Source organism: Prionailurus bengalensis, chromosome B2 (genome assembly GCF_016509475.1).
Source record: "Prionailurus bengalensis isolate Pbe53 chromosome B2, Fcat_Pben_1.1_paternal_pri, whole genome shotgun sequence".
Taxonomy (NCBI): domain Eukaryota; kingdom Metazoa; phylum Chordata; class Mammalia; order Carnivora; family Felidae; genus Prionailurus; species Prionailurus bengalensis.
The window spans coordinates 35,070,140-35,090,672 of NC_057349.1; the positions used below are offsets into that span (position 1 = coordinate 35,070,140).

At 55.4% G+C, this 20,533-nt stretch overlaps 1 protein-coding gene across 4 annotated transcripts; it reads right to left on the reverse strand.

Annotated features, from left to right (window-relative positions):
• Nucleotides 1–359: 359 nt before the first annotated feature.
• Nucleotides 360–19,165, reverse strand: MTCH1 (mitochondrial carrier 1). 4 transcript variants are annotated; one of them, XM_043591273.1, is made up of 12 exons: nt 18,793–19,165; nt 14,892–14,976; nt 10,672–10,778; nt 10,052–10,129; nt 9,614–9,671; nt 9,215–9,266; nt 7,600–7,659; nt 5,015–5,108; nt 2,887–2,934; nt 2,619–2,686; nt 2,264–2,339; nt 360–1,200 (listed from the first exon to the last, which is right to left on the reverse strand). In XM_043591273.1, exons 1-12 carry the CDS (start codon nt 19,111–19,113, stop codon nt 1,129–1,131), a joined length of 1,119 nt encoding a protein of 372 aa, XP_043447208.1. In that variant the 5' UTR covers nt 19,114–19,165; the 3' UTR covers nt 360–1,128. The 4 variants fall into 4 exon arrangements, with proteins under 4 accessions (XP_043447208.1, XP_043447207.1, XP_043447206.1 ...); XM_043591272.1 differs by having other exon boundaries at nt 4,964–5,108; XM_043591271.1 differs by lacking the exon at nt 2,264–2,339 and having other exon boundaries at nt 18,793–19,135.
• Between the last annotated feature and the right edge of the window lie 1,368 nt (nt 19,166–20,533).

A 20,533-nucleotide genomic window follows, 5' to 3' on the forward strand; every position in this document is an offset into this window, starting at 1 on the left:
CTCGGCGCTTTAGCTGGGCCCATGTCTACCCCTTCTGCTGTAACCACACCAAATGACTCTTGACAAAACCCAAGAATGTCATCCGCAAACCATGCTGAGGCAACAGGGGTTTGGGTGGAACATTTTCTGAAGCTGGGAGGGCCTCTCCAGGCGGTTAAATGTCCAACTTCGGCTCAGGTCAGGATCTCACGGTTCGTGAGTTAGGGTCCCACGTCAGGCTCTGTGCTGACAGCTCAGAGCCTGGAGCCTGCTTCGGATTCTGTGTCCCGCTCTCTCTCTGCCCCTCCCCTGCTCACACTCTCTCTCTCAAAAATAAATAAAAATTAAAAAAATTAAAAAGAACGGACTCTCCACAAAACTCCAAATCACCACCGATACATTTATTTGAGGGAGAAAAGGTCAAATCTTATCGGGAACTTTTAAACCGAATAGTACGAGAGACACTGACCTGCCTAACTTCTGGGTGTTCACAACTGCACAGGTAACCAGATCCTGCATGTGAGGCATCACCATTAAACTGACGAGCATTTGATGAGGGAGACACATTCTGAGCAGTCACACGATTTCCCATTCAGAAGGTGCCCGCCTTGGCATCAGAAAAGTAGTGTTGAGAAGAACGAAGGCAGAATGTGGCAAGGGCTTTCTCGCACAGGCCTAGACATGATGGCGGCCTCATGAAAGCAGATCCCGCCGTATTTACAAAGCAGGGGGGGCAACGCTCCCAGCTGAGGCGCAGGATGAGGCTGGGGCGGACGTGGGTATGAGGGGGGGGTGGGAGCTGACCCCGTGAGCCTTTTCCCATCCTACCTGGGCCTCCACTAGCCATTCTCTGGCCCCCTTCACAAGGCAGACTTGGCACGTGAGCGAAGGAAGGGGACTGTGCCCGAATGCCCTAGGCCTGCCCCACCCTCCCCGGACCTAACAGGTAACCAATCCACTGGGTGCAGCCTCACCCCCACCCAACCCCCACTTCTGGACAGACGCACGGTAAATACGGAAACCGAAGCCCAGCTGGCTGGAGCACATCTAGGTGTCGTTGGGTTGGACTCATCTGACAGGTGCCCGACACGGTCAGGCCCCACCCCCGGTGGCCAGGCTGACGCAGCATGTTTTTTCAGGCGATTCAGGTTACTCCAGGGCAAAGCACGATCCTGAGGACACCCGGCGGAAAAGCAAGCTGGAGCCACGGAAAAGCTGGCCCTGGATTGGAAGCAACAGTCAGGTCAGTGAAAGGGGCCACCAAGCTTCTCATCCTGCCCCTGAGCAAGGCCAGCAGGGGACAAGAGAGGGTCCAGCAGCTCAGAGACCCCAGGGTCAGGCAGGGGTGGAGGGCGCAGGCTTGCAATCCTAGAGGGCAGTGTCAGAATATGCCACGTGCTGAGGCACAAGGGAGCGGACTGCCTCACGTCACAGGGTGTCCAATGTCGCTGGGGCTACTCAGCAGGAAACCCCCAAAGAGGAGACTCGCTGCCTTTCTGGATTCAGACACTTCGGGGACTCCCTAATGCCCATGGGATGTGATGTAGACCTGACGGGAGCCGCTGGGAAGAACTGTGTCTCCTGCTCCCTTGCTTCCTCCCACCTGTCCTCTTCTCGACCCTGAGGCCTGTCAGCGTGCCGGCTCCTCCCCAGACCGCTGCCCCACTTTGCTTTGAGGCAAACAAAGGCTAGGAAAAGGCAAGGATCTGCCCTGAGCCAGACACCTGGATCCTTGACCTCTGGGCCCAAGGGCTGCAGCCCAGCAAGAGGGTGCCTGGGCAGAGAACACGAAACCCCAAGACGGGCACCCTCGCCACATGGCCCAGTTCAAGCCTCAGGTTCTCCTGGACACCAGGGATGACCCACAGAAGGGAGGGGTCAGCCTCGGACACAGCGGCTGCTCGTCAGAAGTGCTCCGGGCCGCTGCGTTGTCAGCCGTGTTACTCGAGGTCTAAGGTCCTGGGCTTCAGGTTCACCACCTACCCCATGGGCTCCCTCACAGTATGAGTCTTTAAAAGTTGAGGAAGAAAAGGAGACGGTGTCTAATGTAAGATCTATAAGCAAATTCAGATCTAATGACCTCACATCTTTTCTAAAATAAAGTGAAAATTTAACGAAGATGCCTTACACCAAAGGTCTCCGTTCTTTATCCTCCCTACTGACAACACTGGACCCCAGGACGATCCCTTGTCTTCCCACGCAGCATCGAGTCCACAAAACCATCTCACCTGATTGACGTGGGGGAAGAGTGGGGGGAACCTCCTCTGTTAGGAGCTTTGCCTACCTGCACACTCAGGTATTTCCAGCAGTGGATCCAAGATTTGAACACGGGGGAATACGGGGGGAGCCCGGCCTGCAGCCTGCCCAGGAAGGAGAGCACGTCAGCCCCAGTGAACAACGGGAGACGGATCAGCCAAGGGACAGGAGATCTCAAGGGGTGGCCCGGAGCTGCCACCACCCACCTCCTGAATCCCAGATTCATCCCCAAGGGGGGCAGTGAATCCCAGAGGACGCCAGGATACCGGGGGCCCAGCCTACACACAGAGCAGTCGGGAGAAAGCAGAGCACCGGACAGCCTCAGCTGGACCGCCACCCCCCACGGCCCTGGCAGGGTGCCTGGGGGAGGGGTGCACACCTACCCGCAGTTGTTCACAGCCATGAGGTCACCGACCAGCAGGAAGGGGTAGGTCAGCATGCTCACCGCAATCTGAGATCCGGGGAGACATGAATGGCAGCGGCCCCACCACCACCACCAGCCCGTACCCAGCCCAGGGAGCGAGGACACGCTGTCCCCACACCCTACACCTAGGCCTGCCTCCAGCCACCATTAGAGCTGGCTTCCTAAGCCCAACCCAGGCCCACAGGGCAGCGGAAAGGGCAGCGGGCTGAGCAGCTGGCTCGACTTACCCCCATCACAAATTTGGTATAGCTCCGGATGGCCAGGGCCTGGCTGAACTGGAGGGACAAGAAAGGGAGACCGGTTTGCTACAGGCACCTCGGGATGCAGACTTCAGACAAGCACCCTCGCCCCATGCTACCTGGTCTGCGGCCCCCCCACCTCACCCCGCACACCGGCCTCACACACCCTCTGGGCTCGGTTCCTTGCACACTGCTGCACAGAGTTCCCTTTTAGGCCCACCGGTGGCTTCTGTGGCCTTGTAGTCAGAGCCAAGGGCAGCTCTGAGAGACGGAAGTGGGGTAAGTGGACTGACAAGGCTTTGGAGAGCCCACCAGGGATGGTGAGGAGCACAGGTGCAGGCCACGTAAACGGGATCACTGGCCACTGGCCAGTGAGTTCCAAGGGCGTGGCCTGGGTCTGCCTCGATCAGTGTCCAGGGCTTGGCACACAGTCGGTGGTCAGCAGGTGGATGAAAAGACAGACACCCCCCCGAACTCCCCAGACACAGAATCCTGGTCCTGCAGCAAAAGGCGAGGGGGAACCTGAAGCCTACTGCTACCCTCCCACCTTAGCAAAGTCTCACCCCCTTCCGAACCCCAACATCTGAATTCTTTGCCCAGGGGACGGCCCCTCGCTAGGAAGGATGACTACCTGTCCCTCGGCTTCCTGGGGCGTGGCCATCCTGCCAGGCAGATGCCCAGTAACCCCAGACGGAGGCTTGCGCGGCTGCCTCACAGGCAACCTCGCCTTGGCCTTTAAGCCACACGCAGAAGAGCGCTCGCAAAGCCCTTTCTGTGACGCTGGTGACTGCCGGTGCTGGTGGTAAGTGCGGCAGCCCCTGGTCAAACACCCGCCCGCCTGGACTCGGGGGAAACCCTCCAGCTGTGGGCCACCCCTCCCCCCACTAAGATGCCCCGGCTGTCCCCGCCTTGCCCTGCACGTGACAGCAGCAACACGCCGCCCGCCCCCTCCCCAAGGCCCTGAGAAAGGGCAGGGCCCTGGGTGTGTGCCACTCGGACTGCAAGTGGGAGCTGGCCTCCAGGGAGCTTTAGGAACCTGCTTACGCTGAAAGGCCAGCGAGACTCCCTACCCAAGGCCAGCCCTGGTTTCCCTGAGCAGAGGCTCTCAGCTGGGGCGGGACATTCTTCACCACACGACACATGCCCAGACACAGACATATGCACACTATGAACCCCCACCCCCACCACGAGGTGGTTCTGACAGAGAGGCCCCCAGCCCGCCTATCCTCCTGGGGCTGGCAATCCCTGCTCTTAGCGTGTCTGGCTACCTGCCCATCACTGCTCCCCAGCTCAACCTGGTTCAGGCAGAACCTGTCAACCCACCAGGTCCCCAGACACCTTTCTGAAACAAGCACCTTTTACAAGGATCAAAGCCTCCTCATGCCTGACCTAGCCTGCTGGAGTCTGTGCAGACCAGGCTGTATGGACCACTGCTAACAAAAGAGTGGGGTGTGCCTATAAGGTATACTTCCTAGCCGAAGTAAAAAAACCTCGAGGCGGGAGGAAGCACCCTCAGCCCAGCACAGGGAAAGACCCAGTCCCAGCCCTGCTGAGTCCTAGCCGAGTGCCTCTGGAGAGCCTCTCAATCTTTGGGTCTCAACTTCTCTACCAGTAAAATGGGACATTACACCTGCCCTGTTCCTTTCACAAATGGGGTGCTGTTGGCATCAAATACCATAATGTTCACAAAAGAGTGAACGTTAAGCATGAAACATGAAGCAAAAGTTAGAGGGTTATTAGCTGGTCTGCGTCCCGATTTCCTGATTCCTACTTGGATCATTTCCTCGGATAAGCTGGGATCCGTTTTATTTCGAAAACTGCCCAAGGACATGCATTCCACGAACTCCTCCAGGTCTGGTTGCGGATCTTGAATCTCCTCTCTGGAGCCCACTCTCCCCAGAAGCAAAGCTGCCCCCAGGACAATGAGAGGCCCTCTTAGGCCACTCCCCAGAGACTCCCTAGCCCTCAGGACCTTGGTGCTCAGATCCCAGAGTCCTCGAGTCTGCCCCTGACCCTGGGCATCGGCGGTACACGGAAAGATTGACAAGTCCTTGTTCCAACCAACCTGGGAACCTGGATTCTGGTCGTTTCCCAGCCCCCCTGGGGTGTCACTCACGCTGTCATCCACCAGGTAGGCATTGATGAAGTGGGCCAGCAGGTTACAGCCCCACAAGAAAACCACATCTCCAAGGAGGTGAGGGATTAAGCCGCTAAAAAACAAGGTGAGCAAAGATGAGCAGGGGAGGGGAGGGGAACATTTCTTGGGGGCTCCACGCCCAGGACGGAGGCAGGGATGTTCCAAGCTGAAAACTTCAGCATATCCAAAAGTACCGCCTCAGGACAACAGCCTGCAGGGGCCATGTGGGCCAGTGGCTATACCCACGCCAGGAAGGCAGTGTGCTTTTCTCCGTGGGGGGGTCACACACCAACCACATCTGATGCCAGTAAGTCTGCGGTCTCACAAGTGGTTTTCAAACTACAGAGGCCCGGCCTCAAGATGTGAATGTTGCTAAATCTGGGATTTTCAAGTGCAGATTATGAAACAGGGTCTACACATTGACAGTTTTCTCCTGGCCTCTTTACCTAATCAACTCTCACAAAACACTCTGCTCCATGCATCTGTTGTCTTCACCCCTAGAATGTTCCATTGAAGCCATTCCACACAAGCTTTTGCGAAGAGGACTGACAGTTAAAATGATGGCCTTTAGAATTAAACAGCTCTACAAAATGTGATGGAAGGTCCCTAAAATACGGTGCAGAGGGCAAAAAGCCAGATTGAGATCAATAGGTCCTGTGTGTTATTCGTGGTTTTTTTTTTTTTAATGTTTATTTATTTACTTTGAGAGAGAGAGTGCATGCACATGCGAATGTGAGGAGAGAAGCAGAGAGAAAAGGAAAGAGAGAGAATCCCAAGCAGGCTCCGTGATATCAGCGCAGAGCCTGACGTGGGGCTCGAATCCAAGCTTTTCAAATATTTTGAAATAATGTCCTTAATATCTAAACACGCATATCTAAACATGCAAACATGTTAAAAAAAAAAAAAACACACAAGTTAAAAAAAAAAAACAAACAGGGACACCTAGGTGGCTCAGTCAGTTAAGCATCTGACTCGGTTTTGGCTCAGGTCATGATCTCACGGTCCGTGGGTTCGAGCCCCATATCAGGCTCAGTGCTGACAGCTGGGAGCCTGGAGCCTGCTTTGGATTTTGTGTCCTCCTCTCTCTCTGCCCCACCTCTGCTCACGGTCTGTCTGTCTCTCTCTCAAAAATAAACACTAAAAAAATGCTTTTAATGTTTCAAAAAATATTTGCAAAGCTCAAAAAAATGTATATGACACATCTATGTTATAAAGGGACGTGACTAAAATGAACTTCAAGAATGCCATCTGCAATCTTGCTGCCCCGACCTGTGCTCAGACTAACCACTCACATAAGCTTTGGTGCCTCCTCAGTCCTGTAACACATATGTATCACCTGGTCTGCAAATACGTGATAAACAGAAGAACCCAATGAGCAAGCATGTGTTGCGTCAGAATCTATTCACACACCAGAAGAGGACCACAGAGTGAGTATGGAAACAGCCAGAGGTGACGCCATGTAGTTTTATGGTCTGATGTACCAGTCACACAATCAAATATTCATTTTACTTACACACACACACACACACACACACACACACACCCCTGAATATAGGAGTGTGTGAGTGTGTGTATAGATCAAGGTTTTTCAATCCTGGCAGTATTGACACTTAGGGACAAATAATCCTTTGTTTTGGGGGGCCAACCTCTGCATTGCAGGATGTTTATTTTAGCAGCATCCCTGGCCTCTACCCACTAGATGCCAACTGTGACAAGCAAAAGATGTCTCCAGACATGACCAATGTCCCCTGGAGGCAAAAATCACCCCCTGGTGAGAACGATTTATTATATATTACATATGCACACACACACACACACACACACACACACGCACCTACATGGTCGTCTCTTGGTTACATGAGAGATCCTGAATAAAAACTCCTGACCAACTATAAAGCCACAATGAACAGAGGACTCCGTGCTTAGAATATTACGTATGTAATAGCACGTATGTCACTGCCAAGGTCTTAACAAGGCCAAACAAGAGCCGTATGTCAGGCTTGGCTCTTGGGTCTGCTTGTGGTTTATTCTGTCTGGACACAGTCTTTTTGGTCTTTCTCTTTTACATGTGAACTAAGGCGGATGCAAGACAGCGAGGAGGGCAGGGATCCGCGGTCCTCGGGAGATCACGTGCCCTGCCTCTGGCCGCTCCACACAAACACAGGCTCAGCAGAGCCAGGTTTCCCGACTTTTCAGGAGAAGCCAGAAGTATGGATTGTCATGTGGAATGCCCTAGATAGAGTGCCCTGGCTCCTGAAGATCGGCCTCAGGGCAAATGGACGGGGTCTGGGGAAGGGGCCCGTCAGTCCGTCTCCCCAGTGTGTGGGACACGCAGTACCATTTCTTTGTGAGCCGTGATCTGCAAAGGGCGGGACGGCATCGGTCCTGACAATCCTTGGCTCACGCGAGCCCCAGGGCTGCACGGAGCCAGAATGCAGCTATGCAGGCAGGACGGAGCCCAGTGGTTAGTCTGAGCCTGGCAGCTACAGCCTGGGAGGTTGAGAACGTGTCTGTTAGTAGAGCCACGCCACGTGGCCAGCTATGGGGTACAGAAACTCACGTACACAAAGAATCCCAGCAGCCCCTCCTCTTTGAAAATCTTCCCGATGGAGCTCAGCACGCCGCTGTGAAGAAGGCAAGACAGGGGTACGAGGTCACCCAGTCACTGTGGAGAAGACCACCCCTGGGGGGTGGGGGGGGGGTGGGGAGAGGAGAGGAGAGCCCACCATCCCTGCTCAAAGCCATCCAGTCCGGGCTGGGATGCAGAGAGGAGATTCTGTGATACCAGGCAGAAACCAAGTGGAGAAGATTAGAGAGAGCTCTCGTCTAGGAGTGAGGGGCACTGACACAGTTCACGGGGATGGGAAACCCACTCACCCCAGGATAGGAGCCTAACGGTTCTCTACTACTGCCTGCTGTGGATCTGGAATTTGGGAATTGGCCTCCAGTCTGGGCTGCTGCAAAGGTAACGGGACCTTCTCCTCCCTGGCCCTAGTGCCTATCCCTGGCTCAGCAGCCTTCCAGCAGAGAAGACTGCATGCCCGACAGCGTGAGAGCAGGAGGGGTGGCGAGCGGGGAACCACCTGCCCAGAGGGCAGAAAAGGAACCTGAGGCAGAAGGTCCTGTAGCAGAAGGCCCTAGAACCAGAAGGCCCCGGTGCAGCCTGGGAAAAGCCACCTGGCCCTCCCCTGCAGGCGCTTGGAGATCAAAGGACAGGCTGCCGTCAGGTATGAAACGCAAAGCAGGCTTCAGAGCAATCTCTACGACTTGTGGCTCGCAATGCCAAGTGGCCTATCCTGAGCAGAGGCCCTACAAAGCCTAGGCGGCAGGGGAAGTTTAACAGAGAGACGATGGGAGCCGAGGTTGCTCCCAAGGCACCCAGCCCTGCCAGGCCCCCCAGCCCTTCTTCTTGGCCACTGGGGCTCTGAGCCAGACCATCCCCTCCTGGTCGTGTCTACCAACCTCGCGGTTTCATTTCGGGAGAATGGGCCAACCTCCCATCAGTGAACCTCAAATGAGGCCACGGCAGCCGAGTTGCCTGGGGCAGCGGCCCCACAGGACAGCTGCCGAAAACAACTGAAGCCAGGAGATAAGAGTCTTGGGAAGGGTAACGGAGATGTGTCCTCCTGCCACGTGCCTCTAGGATCTGCCTCCTGTCCTCCACAGGGTTTCGTGGGGCAAGGAGGACAGGAGGGCATAACCGTCCCGGGGAAGAGCTCTGTCCACACAGCTCTGCCCCCACGGCACTGAGCTCACTGCCGGCCCGGCAGATGCCGGGAGGTATTCGGTAAGCAAGCAGTGGAGTGGGCCCCCGCCCACGGGGTGGAACCGCCTCTTAGCAGAAGATGAAACGACCTACAAGTCAGCTCTGTGAGAGCTGGAGAAATGGTTAGGGCAGAACTAGGGGGTCCAGGACGGAACCCTAGTGCGGTCCCAGGTGGCACGGTCCAAGTCAACTCCACTCCCACTCACCCCTCTGCAGGGCAGCCCCGGACATGGGATGGAGGGGAGAAAACGCCCCTGGACACTGTTGATGGCCGCCCACTGCCACGTTCCTCTGAAGCTAGCACGTTAGAACGAGAGTCGAGAAGGGACAGCAACTGACCCCAGCACGGCCTGTCCTGGCAGACTCTGAAGGGTGACAGGCCCACTCCTGCCAGTCCTGGAAGAATTACCCACCTGTACTTGGCCTCCCGTCCCACAAACTGGACCATGCAGCGCATTGAGATGACTGAGGAAAAAGAAACACACGCAGGTGATGTCGTGGCCAAACCCCAGGGCACCCAGCTGCGGGGCGCCCGGTGCAGCGGCCGCTGCCCAAGGCCTGTGCCAGAGCGCAGCAGGGGAGGAGGGCCTCTGGGATTTCCCCGTCGTACCCCGTGAGCACAGCATCCCACTTCTTCTTGCCCGGGAAGGGCCCCTGCTCCCTCTGGCCAGGACTCCCTGCCAATCTCTCCTCAGTGCGGTTCCGGGGGAACACCCCACCCCACTACACTTCCCAGGGCTCTACCGCCGCCAGCTTCAGCCCACAAGGGCTCATCCCACAGGTGAGAGGCAGTCTCCAAAGGGGTGGCTCACCGTGCAGGGGGTGGGCCAGCATGCGGGACACGCACTGCATCATCATCTCGTAGGAGGTCTGGAAGAGAGCAGAGGGCAGGGACTTGGTCTGGCCTCTCTCTCGAATGGGCCCTCAAGGGGAACACAAGCTCTTACAATGGACAAACTGGGATCCCACAGCCCCCGATGGGGCCAGTCTACCTCGGACAGCCCCACCTGTCACCCACCCCCCATTTCCTCCGCCCAGGGGTGCGGCTGGGTCTCAGGCCAGGCCCCATGATGGCTGACAGGCTTTCTGGGATTCCTTGCAGTGGCCATGCCGGGGCTCCTTCCACGTCCCACCCTACCCATGTGGAGTGAAGAGCCAACCCCGTCTCTTCAGTGACCTGTCCAACTCGGCAGTGAGAAACAATCAGACTCCCCTCCGGGGCCTGTCCCTCTCCGACCCCAGATGCCCACCTCCTTCACCACTTTCTTCAGGGAAGTCTTCATGTCGTCCTTGTTGGAGACCTGCTCGATCTCATCCGGAGGGAAAACCTGAGGTACAAAAACAAAGGAGTGGGGCGCCCGGCTGACGCAGTCGGTGGAGCATGTGACTCTTGATCTCAGGGTCGTGGGTTCTAGTCCACGGTTGGGCATAAAGCTTACTTAATTAAAAACAAGAACAAAACCCCCAAAACCCAAAAAACTTTGCCAAAAGCAAAGTTCAGCTGTGCCTCCTCAATGTAACTCTTAAGGGACAGGAATGGCAGGAATCAGCTCCTACTATTTTCCCTGCAGCTAGGTTCACCTCTGGTAACCCCAGGGCTGGAGCTTGGCGGGGGGTGGGGGAGGGGACCCCTCTCCCCCCACCCGCGGTCACAGCTTGTCACAGCTGGGGGAAAGCGGGAGGACGAGGGACGGGAAACTTCCCAATCAAGGAGGTGTTGACGCACCAGGGTCTGGAGCCTGGCTATGGCGCCTGGGTGTCCCCTGGGAAAGGAGAAACCGGACCAGTGCACATGGCTGCCTCTGGGGCCACCAGGGAGCTTGGGGAGAACCTCAGGCAACCGATCCTGGCTTCGCCCCCCCAGGCTCACCTTCTTCATACTGCCCCGGGTCACAGTGGAGAGGGCATTGGACATCAGTCGGGGGCTCAGGCCTCGGAACAGCCCTATCTTCCCATCCACCTGCACGATGTACTTGGCTACAAGAAAGCAGAGGTGGCAGTGTCACCCTCCCCCCCGCCCCCCGCCCTGACAGACCCACCCCCGGTCACAGTCACACCCAGACCAGATGCAGCCTGTCCCTCAGCACATGCTGACTTCGGTCACGGAAGGGGGCAGCTGTCCAAAGCCCACAAGCAATCAGGCCCCAACCCCAGAGTCTTCTCTAGCCCATTTCTTTTTGTAAAACCTTCAAAATGTATTTTTGCCAAAGTCACAAAATTTTTTTTAAGTTTGCAAAATCGACTTGGCAAACTCAGCTAGTGTTTCAACTCAGCAACTTAACTGCTACAACCCACAAACCAATTCTGTTGCTTATGACAGAAACTGTTTCTCTTGGGGCGCCTGGCTGGCTCGGTTGGAGGCACACGTGACTTCTGATCTAGGGGTTGTGAGTTCGAGCCCCACATGGGGTGTAGGGAGGACTAAATTGTTCATTAAAAAACAGTTTTTCTTGGGGGAGAGAAAAAAAGGAAAAAGGCAGAGTGCCCGCAGGCAATGATGAAGTTTGCAATCTAAGGGAGGAAAAAGGAAAAACTCCCAGAAGAAAGGCTCAAGAATGTCCCCTGAGCATACCAGGAAGAGGACCACCCTTACCCTGTGCTGTACCCAGGCCCCACCTAGTACCTGTTAGCATTTATGACTCACAGCAGGGGATGAGGTGGGGGAAACAACATAGCTAGTGGAGAAGTAACAGGCACCAATGAACTATTCTAGAGAAAAAACTTAAGCAGTCAGGGAAGGTAGACCCTACCTGTATGAATCAGTGTTTTTTCATTAGGATCTCTAAAAGGATACCTCTCTTAATGTTTCATTATTTTTTTTAAGTTTATTTATTTACTTTGAAAGAGAGCGAGCGAGCACGAACAGGGGAGGGGCAGAGAGAGGGAAAGAGAGAATCCAAGCAGGTTCCGCACTGTCAGCATGAAGCTGGCCACGGGGCTTGAACTCACAAACTGTGAGATCATGACCTGAGCTGAAACCAAGAGCTAGAGGCTTAACCTACTGAGCCACCCAGGTGCCCCGGGATTTTATGTTTTTAAGTAATCTCTATACCCAACGTGGGACTCGAACTTACAACCTCAAGATCAAGAGTCGCATGCTCTACCGACTGAGCCAGCCAGGGGCTCCAATGTGTCATTATTTTAGTATCAACTTTTAAACTATGATCATTTTTTTTTTTTTAAACCTGCATACCTAGAAGCTAGCAGAACTTTCTCTCAGACACTGTGCTCCCCTTCCAGACCTGACTTCAGCTCCTTAGCACCACGCGGTGGCAGGAACCGGCAAATGCGCCTTTCTCTCCGCAACATGTCTGCCAACCCAGCATTTCAATGTCGCTGCTAGAACGGGCTCGTGCTGGGGCTCATGCTGGGGCCGGGAGCACCTGTTCCCTGCATATTTAGCTTCCTGAGATGGGGGTGGGACTGGAAAGAGAAGAGTAGGAGGGGACAGGACACTGGGTGACACGGCAGGGTGCCCTGCTTCACAGAGTGAACCAGGGGAAGAAAGGTTTATTCTGGGGGAGGGGAGCTCCAGCCAGCAAGAGAGAGCCAGGTAGGAAAAAGTCTTAGAGGGATCATGAGTGAGTCACTTAACCTCTTTCTAGCTGATCTGCCCACCAGTAAAAAAGGAGCAGGAACTCCTGTTTCTCAGAGCAGAGGAAGGCAGGCAAAAATTCCTCCAGGGGCCTTCGTGGGCCCAGAAGGTCCCACAGCTGGCCAGGGTTTCTCTCCAGGAATTTCATTGTTACACCAAAGAATGTCACGACAGCTAGGGCACTTTTCTTTTTTTTTTTTTTTTTTTTTTTTTAATTTTTTTTTCAACGTTTATTTATTTTTGGGACAGAGAGAGACAGAGCATGAACGGGGGAGGGGCAGAGAGAGAGGGAGACACAGAATCGGAAACAGGCTCCAGGCTCTGAGCCATCAGCCCAGAGCCCGACGCGGGGCTCGAACTCCCGGACCGCGAGATCGTGACCTGGCTGAAGTCGGACGCTTAACCGACTGCGCCACCCAGGCGCCCCACTAGGGCACTTTTCAACATGACATGGGGAGGAGTAGATGTTGTCCAGACAGTATCTAGACATGCAGACAGCTGAGCCTCCTCCCTGACGGGAGAGCAGGCAGGGTGTCTAAAGCGGCCTAACGGGCATCTGTTTACAACATCTGGACTGAAACAACATTTACACACACGGCGTGAGCAGGGGCACCTCAGAGCTCCGCTCATGTCTGCAAGAGGCAAAATGTGGGTCAAGACCCCTCTACCGTGAGACCTTCCGGGAATGACTGTGTGACACAAGTAGAGACAGCCTGGGCTCTGACCTGGGGTCCCTCATTCGGCTAGAGCGTGCGTAGAGGCCACAATGGAGGGGCTGGCAGCCGGCCACGCCGGCTTCCCACAAACCCAGTGTTAGCTTTGTACACTGGCTTTCCTGTGCCTACTTCTGGGCCTTCTCCCTCCCCCCTTCACTGACGGTTTTTAAATAAAAACAAATACGGACACACCTCCCCACAAAATGATATGTTCTGCCTGGCCCTAGACTACTCAATGTCATGGTGGCAAAAATGGAAGAGAAACAGGACATCAGATTCTGCCAAGAGTGTGTGAAATTTAAAAAAGGTGACAGGAGGCAAAACCACAGGTTATTCAGCAGCAAGATTTTCAGGGGCACCTGGGTGGCTCAGTAGGTTGAGCATCTGACTTCGGCTCAGGTCGTACTCTCACATTGAGTTCGAGCCCCACATCTGGCTCTCTGCTGTCAGCGCAGGCCCTGCTTCGGATCCTCTGTTCCCCTCTTTCTCTGCCCCTTCCCGTTCACACACGCATGCACACTCAAGCTGTCTCTCTCTCTCAAAACACACACAAAAAAGGTGGGGTGCCTGGGTGGCTCAGTCGGTTAAGCGTCTGACTTCAGCTCAGGTCATGATCTCGCCATCTGTGAGTTCAAGCCCCGCGTCGGGCTCTGTGCTGACAGCTCAGAGCCTGAAGCCTGCTTCGGATTCTATGTCTCCCTCTCTCTCTGCCCCTCCCCTGCTCACGCGCTGTGTCTGTCTCTCAAAAATAAATACATGCTTAAAAATATATAATTAATTAATTAATTAGAAAAAGATTTTCAGAGAACATTCTAGACTAACCAAACAAGAAAGAAGAGCCGAAGTGGAGGGAGCCTGAGGGTATCAGCCGACTGGGAACATGGAGAAGCAAGGGCACATTTAAAGAAGTCCAAGGAGGGTAGGGACTGGAAGAGAGGCAGCGATAATGGGTTTGAAGGGCTTTTGGCCAGCTGGCGCCTGGGGGTCTGGGGACGAGCAGTGGAGGCAGCCAGGTGGGCTCAGGTGGCATTGGACAAGCTCCAGTGTGGCGGGCCGCTGGTGGACAGACCTCCCAGGCAGCAGAGCCGCGGAGGGGGCTGGGGGCTGCTTGCCTGAGGGGCCCGGATGAAGAAGCAGACACAGCTTTGCAGACTAGAAGCGCAAGGCCAGAGCAGTGAAGCGATCTGCCCGAGCTCGTGCAGCGGGTCGGGGCATGCCAGACGTGAAGCACAACGCAGCGTGTGCTGGCCGCCCTGTGCCCCGTGTGGAGGTGCCTGAGTGGGGTCCACTGCCTGGGGGACGCAGGGGAAAGAGGAGGAAGAAGGAAAAGAACCCAGGAAGCCCCCGACAGGCCTCCTGCTGGACTAAAAGGAAAGCAGGAAAACTGGTAACAGCCCAGACTGCTCAGAAATCAAAAGGAAACCTCCCCGGACCCCCCCCCGGACCCCCCCCACCCCCGCCCCGGCCACTTCCAGGCACAACGTGGGGCGGCAGGGATGACAAGGACCAGTGTCCTGGCCCGGCCCCTCCTGCTGCCTGGGCTGACGGCGGGCAGCTGCTGGCAGAGGAACTGGCCCAAAGCTGCATTGTTCACCTGCTCCCGCCCCAGCAACCCTGCTGCCTCTGGTCACTCTTTGATCCCCTCCTCCCTGCCAGTTCTGAGCCTGGGTGCCGCGCTGTCCTGTGTGTTCCCGGGGGCCAGCTGGGCCTGCTCCCCCTGTGACGTGTGACGTGCTTTTTTTGTCGGCGCGGGCCCTCCTGCCTGGAAAGCACACTCACCATAGGTGAAGAAGCTGGGCAGATAGAGGACCTTCCTCCCCAGCACATTGGTCCCGATGGTGGGGGGCATCGGCTCATGACCCACCTTCAGAATCAACAAATACAAAAGCAAGGTCAGATTCTATGGCTGGTCTGGCTCAGCGCTTCTCATACCCCAGGCCTCTGCCTCTTCTCCTACAAATTCCAATGCTGCTCTTGCTGGTTCCCCCCGCAAAACATACCAGAAACGTCATCAGAATCTAGAACCGTCAGCATCACGTAAGCTCCCAATGAAGGGAAGTGTACAGTCCCAGATCCCTACCCCCTACCATAATCCAAGTCACCCCATCCCCCAACATTCTCACCTTCAAATGCCAGACATTTCCAGTGTTTCTGTGTACTTCAAACCCTGCACTCACCTCAGAATAAATCTCAGTTAAGTCCCATCTCTGGGCTAAAACTTCAGTCCAACCTCAATCCCCAGTGTGCCAGCTCCGAAACACATCCCACCCCCACCTCGGCCCTGAACTTCAGGACCGCTCAGCTCCACCCCAGAGTGCGGCCCACACTCAGGTTCCTTTCTGCACCCAACGCAGACGCTGACAAATCAGTTGCTCTCGCTCCCAGGCCGAGCAAACTGTTACCTCCAAACTCGGCTGTTCCTCAAACAATTCCTCATCTGTATTCTAATCTTGATCACTTCATGTCCCTGTGACAGAATGACCCCCCCCCCCCTCATTTCTGTAGGGCTATCATAATTCTTGCTGTAGAGATGCAGGTTATGATGACAGTAGCCATTAAACTCATGGCACGATGGGGGGTGCCGGGGGGAGGGAAGGACATAGCCACCCACACACCTTTGAGGAGGTGGGGTCTCTCCTGAAGGGTGAGGCCATTTATTATGCTGCCAACTGATGAGGAGAGAGACTCTGCTGGCAGGGAGAAAGCAAGGTGTCTGGGAGACCAGCACCTGAGTGGAATAGGAGAAGGTCCCTTCCAGGACACAAGCCCAGACCCTCAAAGGAGGCCAGCCAAGCCCCTGCACCACAGCAGCTCCCTTAGGATGAGGAAGGGAGCAAGAATGGCAGAGTTGGGATGTTCTGTCTTAAAAACTGGACTAGGTATGCTTCCAGGGTTTTCCTAGGCTAATTTCCTCCCTTCTTCACCTTAGTCAAGTGTTTTTGAAAGTTCTGGCTGTCCCCTGTCGATGTGATTTTGAGCTACCGGAGAGATCACGGACTATAGATGAAAAACCCTCCACGACGGTGACCTTCTTTAAAAAACAAATTCCAGCCCAGGGGAGTTGAAGGAAAGACATGAGCCGGCTGACCCGTGCAGTGAGCCCTCGCCTGCTAGACCTTTCTCCTTCTTGGATAAACGTTCGAAGGTTCTGACTTAAGTTTTGATTTTGTTCTCTTCGATAGGCGGTATTCCCTTCACACCTTCAACTCCAAGTGTGAGCTACTGTTCTGTTGCTGTCTCCGTCTAGTCACAACTTGGGAGTCCGAGTAATTCCAAGCGCACCTTTAAGTCTGCTGTGTCCCCTCACCCCATAGTCCCCCAGTTGGTTGAGTCTATTTCTTGCACTTGTACCTGAGATGATGAAAGGCACACATCGCAGCCCTAGTCCCCTCATTCTCAAGTTTTCATTATTTGTGCCCAAGTCCCATTCACCCTATTTTATCCCCAAATCTGTTTCCCCAGTCCTAACCACAGCCAAAGCTGTAACTCTGTATCAGGCACTGGTGGGGCCAGTTCATCACCCTCAAGTCCCCAACTCCCGAAACTTAACACAGACGAACCCTGATATGAGGCCCTGCGTTCTTAGTCACCTGATCTAGTCAACCCCCAGACCTGCCACTCCAATCTTGCCACCTGCCCCCTCAAACAGGTTCTGCCTTTTCTGCAAACTGCTGCTGACTCCCGAGCTCTACCTACTAAGGTTTCACCCTGAAACACGTTACACTCAGCACCAGCTGGGTTCAAATCAGATAGACCACCCAAGTGGGCTCACCCATCCTCCCCCACCCAGTGCTTTGGTGTTCCTCATTCCCAATTCCCTCTTCGAATCGCTTGTATTTCAATTTTCTCCTCAAACCGGTAAACCACATCTACCAAGGTCCAAACGATGAACCCTCCCCGCCCCCATTCCTTATGCATTTCAGCCCCCTCCACTCCACAGACTCTCCTATCTCCCACCCTAAAAACACAACCCTCACCCAATCTCACTCCGTCAGAGGAAAAACTCAGCTCTTGGGACCCTTACTTCTCATCTCGGGTAACAATCAGTTCCAAAGCCCCACTCTCTCTCCCAAACCTGTAATCTCTATTGCTGAAAATACAATCCTAATCCCCCAAATCAAGCAGCCCTCACTCCCAAAACACAACCAAAGGCCAGTCCCAATCTCCCCCACCAGCCATTTCCAAATCTCAGTCACAATTAGACGCTAGTCAGGCACCCTGATGTCCCCGACCGAATCTCCTCATTCCTTGTCATACTCCCGGTCACACCTAAAAACCCCTTGCCCCATTTCTCAGATCCCAGATTCCAACTGCTCCCATTCCAACCGAACGTCCCCCCCTCCCCCCCACCAATCTCTCAGCCCAGTTAAAGAGATAGTAAATCTAACACCCATTCGCCTCAACTCAAACCTCAAATCTTGGTTGGTCTCCGTCTCAATTTTCAAACCCCCGCCCTGCCGCCGTTCCCCTAACTGGAAAATTCTAGGCTAAATCTTCAGTTCCAGTCCAGGCCGGAATCACCCCCATCTAAACAGTGCCTATCTTAGCCACCCACCTAATTCTGCCAAGTGCACCCCCTCCACCCCACCTCCTTCCAGCTCAATCTCTCTCTTTCTCAAGCAGTCCACTTCATCGGCAAGGTCTTGCTGGCCACCACCGTATGCCAAGTGCCCCTGCATGGCTCCATTCCAGAGTCATCCCCACCTTGGCCTCAGTTTCTGCCAGCCTCTACCAATCTTGCCACCTTAAGTCCCAACCGCCCCTCCTGCCTAATTCCAATACTTCCATAACCCATCCCCCCCATACAAGGACTGTTGAGTCCCACCTCCCGACCCCAACTGTGACTTTCATTTTCTCTTCCAAGTGCGTCATCCCTTTCTCCCTAAAAGCCTGCTTCTGGCTCCCCTCTCCATAAGAATCGCCATCACACCCCTCCCCCACTGCGTCGCCCTATCTGTTCCCCTCCCTCAAAACGCGTCACCCTGTCCCCTCCTCCCACCAAATCTGTCGTCGCCATCAAACTCATAGCGTTCCCTTGCTAAATCCTCTGCCTTCGCCCTGTCCCACCAAATTCCCTCACCATTAAATCCAATGCCACCTTCTCCTCTCCACCTCCCTCCCCCGAGGCTGATGCTCTTTCTTCTCTCCTAAATTTTTGGCCTTGGCCTCCAGTCCTTTGTCCCCTCAAACAGCTTTAAATCCATGTCTGTCAAATCCAGAGCTCTTGCTCCCTTCTACTCTAAATATGTGCTCTTCATCTAAATACTTTGCTTCGGCCCCCCAGTCCTCCTCCCCGCCCATTCGCCAAAACTTCCCGCCTCTCCCCCATTCTGTTGCTTCTCTACTCGCCCCCAAATGCTGCTCCTTTCCTCCAATTCCAAGTTCATCACCTCCCTTCCTTCAACCTCCAAATCCTCTCCTTCATCCCTTCGACCCCTCCCCTGCACCCGCCAAATGCCTTGTTCCTTTCATCCTTTCCCAAATCTGTCGCTTCTATCCCTTCACCCCCAGACCCATCAACGCTTCCTTTCTGTCCCATTCCTTCAGCTCACCAAACCTGCCGTCTTCCGCCCCTCTTCCCAAATCCGTCACCATAGGCTCCCTGCCCCCATCCTCCTCCAGATCCCGGCCTGTCACCTTCACAGCAGCCCCCATCTCCCGACGGCGCCCTGGCCCCCACCTGGATGAGCAGCTTCACATAGAGTAGCGGGTGGCTGAGCGCCGTCACACCAGCGCCCAGCGCCACGAAAAGAGCCTCGGTGGTCGGGGCGTTGTCCCCGGAGCCCAGGCCCCCGGACGCGCCGTCCATCCTGCGGGCGGAAGGCTGCGCCGCGGGTCGAGGGTGGCGCGGGTGTGCACGGTGCGCGGGCGGCGGATCGCGAGCCCGAGCCTCGACCCCCGCCGCCGCTCCGCCGCGAGCTCCCGCTCCTGCTCCGGCTCCCGCCATCCCCGCGGCACCGCCGCGAGCCCAGGGCGCCACTTCCGGGTCCGAAGCCCCCATGGCGCCGGGCGGCGAGGTCACTCCCCGTCACGTGACGGGGACGCTCCGCCCCCTAGTGGCGTAAGGGGGCGGGGCCGGGCCACACCACTCGCGGCTGGGGGGGAGCGCGACTGTGTGGCGCCGCAGGTGGTACGCGCCGGTTGTGGGCCTGGGGCGGGATTGGGGACTGGACCGTCGCTGGGTTGCAGGCCGGGGGTCAGTGGTCGCGAGCGGCCCGAGCCGTGGGTTCGGGGAGTGTGAAGGTTGCCGCCAGCCGGGGCGCTCCCCCCGAAGCCCCCTGGAAGGCGGCGGGGGCGGGGCTCGGCGGCTCTGCCAGCCAGACGCCCCCAATATGGTCTTAGACGCTTCCAAGCCCCCTCCCCGGCTTCGGGAGTTTTCTCCGCAGTCCTGGGCCCGCCTCCTTGCGGCCCAGAGCACAGACACTGTGGCCTGCGAGACCTCCTCCCCCAGCTTGAGCCCCTCCGCGGTCTCCAGTCGTGTCTTATCCCTTTGCCCTCCTCACTAGACCAAATCCAGGCGCCCCTTAACGGCTGTGGCCATCCTCCTTTGCAACTGAGCCTTCGCGAACGTCCCTTAGAGCCCACGGTTAGGAAAGTGGCCCTAAAGTATTTGCGTATCTCCCTCACTAGATGGAGAGGGTTTTAATCTGTCTTTCCTTGGGAGCATACGCAGGTCCTGGGCTAGGCTCCGAAAGTCTTATAGTTAAATGGGTAGTGATAACTGGCCCTTCAGTCACACTTACTATGTGCCAGACATGGTCAAGTGCTTTGCGACGACGTGTTAAGAACAATCCTCATGACAACCCTGCGAGGAAGGTACTTACTACAGCAATTGCCTTGTCCCTGTTTGTAAACGTGCCCACCGTCACCCCCAGCAACACCTAGAACAGTGCCCTGCTGGCTGTGGAGGTGCTCAATAAACGTTTCTGTTTATATGGAAAAGAATGGAGTATCCCGGGGTCTGCAGGGACACAGCAGTGGGGCACCTATCCCTTTGCCTGTACTTCTGTGTTCACTGTGAGAAAGTTCTTTAGAATAGACACATGCCTTCTGACCACTTAGACCAGGTTTCCTGCAGTCTGCCCTTCCTGACTCCCTTCCTGCCTTGCCCCCTAAATAGTCAACTCTCCCCTTGCCACTCCTGACGATAAGTACTCCATACGCTGCCCACGTTGAAATCCTGCCTGTCTGCTTCCCTCCCTTCCTCTCTTCCTTCCTTGGGCTGGCTAACCCAGGCTTGTTGTGGTCTCAGTCAATACAATGCTTTCTAGCCCTTTCAAGTTATGTGCTTCCCCCGTTGAAACATAACCTTCATCAAGCCTACCTCTAGCCCCCAGGAGCACTTTAAAGGACCTCCTTTTGCCTGGATTCTGATTTCGCTTTCTTAAGGGAAGCTTTAAAGTCAAGTTCACCCACAGCGT

Coding starts and splice junctions, on each gene's coding strand:
- MTCH1 (XM_043591270.1), bottom strand. CDS start 19,113: ATGGGGGCTTCGGACCCGGAAGTGGCGCCCTGGGCTCGCGGCGGTGCC. Junction 5,109..7,599: donor GGGCTGCTGGGATTCTTTGT/GTACGTGAGTTT, acceptor CTTGTTTTTTAG/CGGCTTAATCCCTCACCTCC. Junction 2,687..2,886: donor ATACCAAATTTGTGATGGGG/GTAAGTCGAGCC, acceptor CCCGGATCTCAG/ATTGCGGTGAGCATGCTGAC.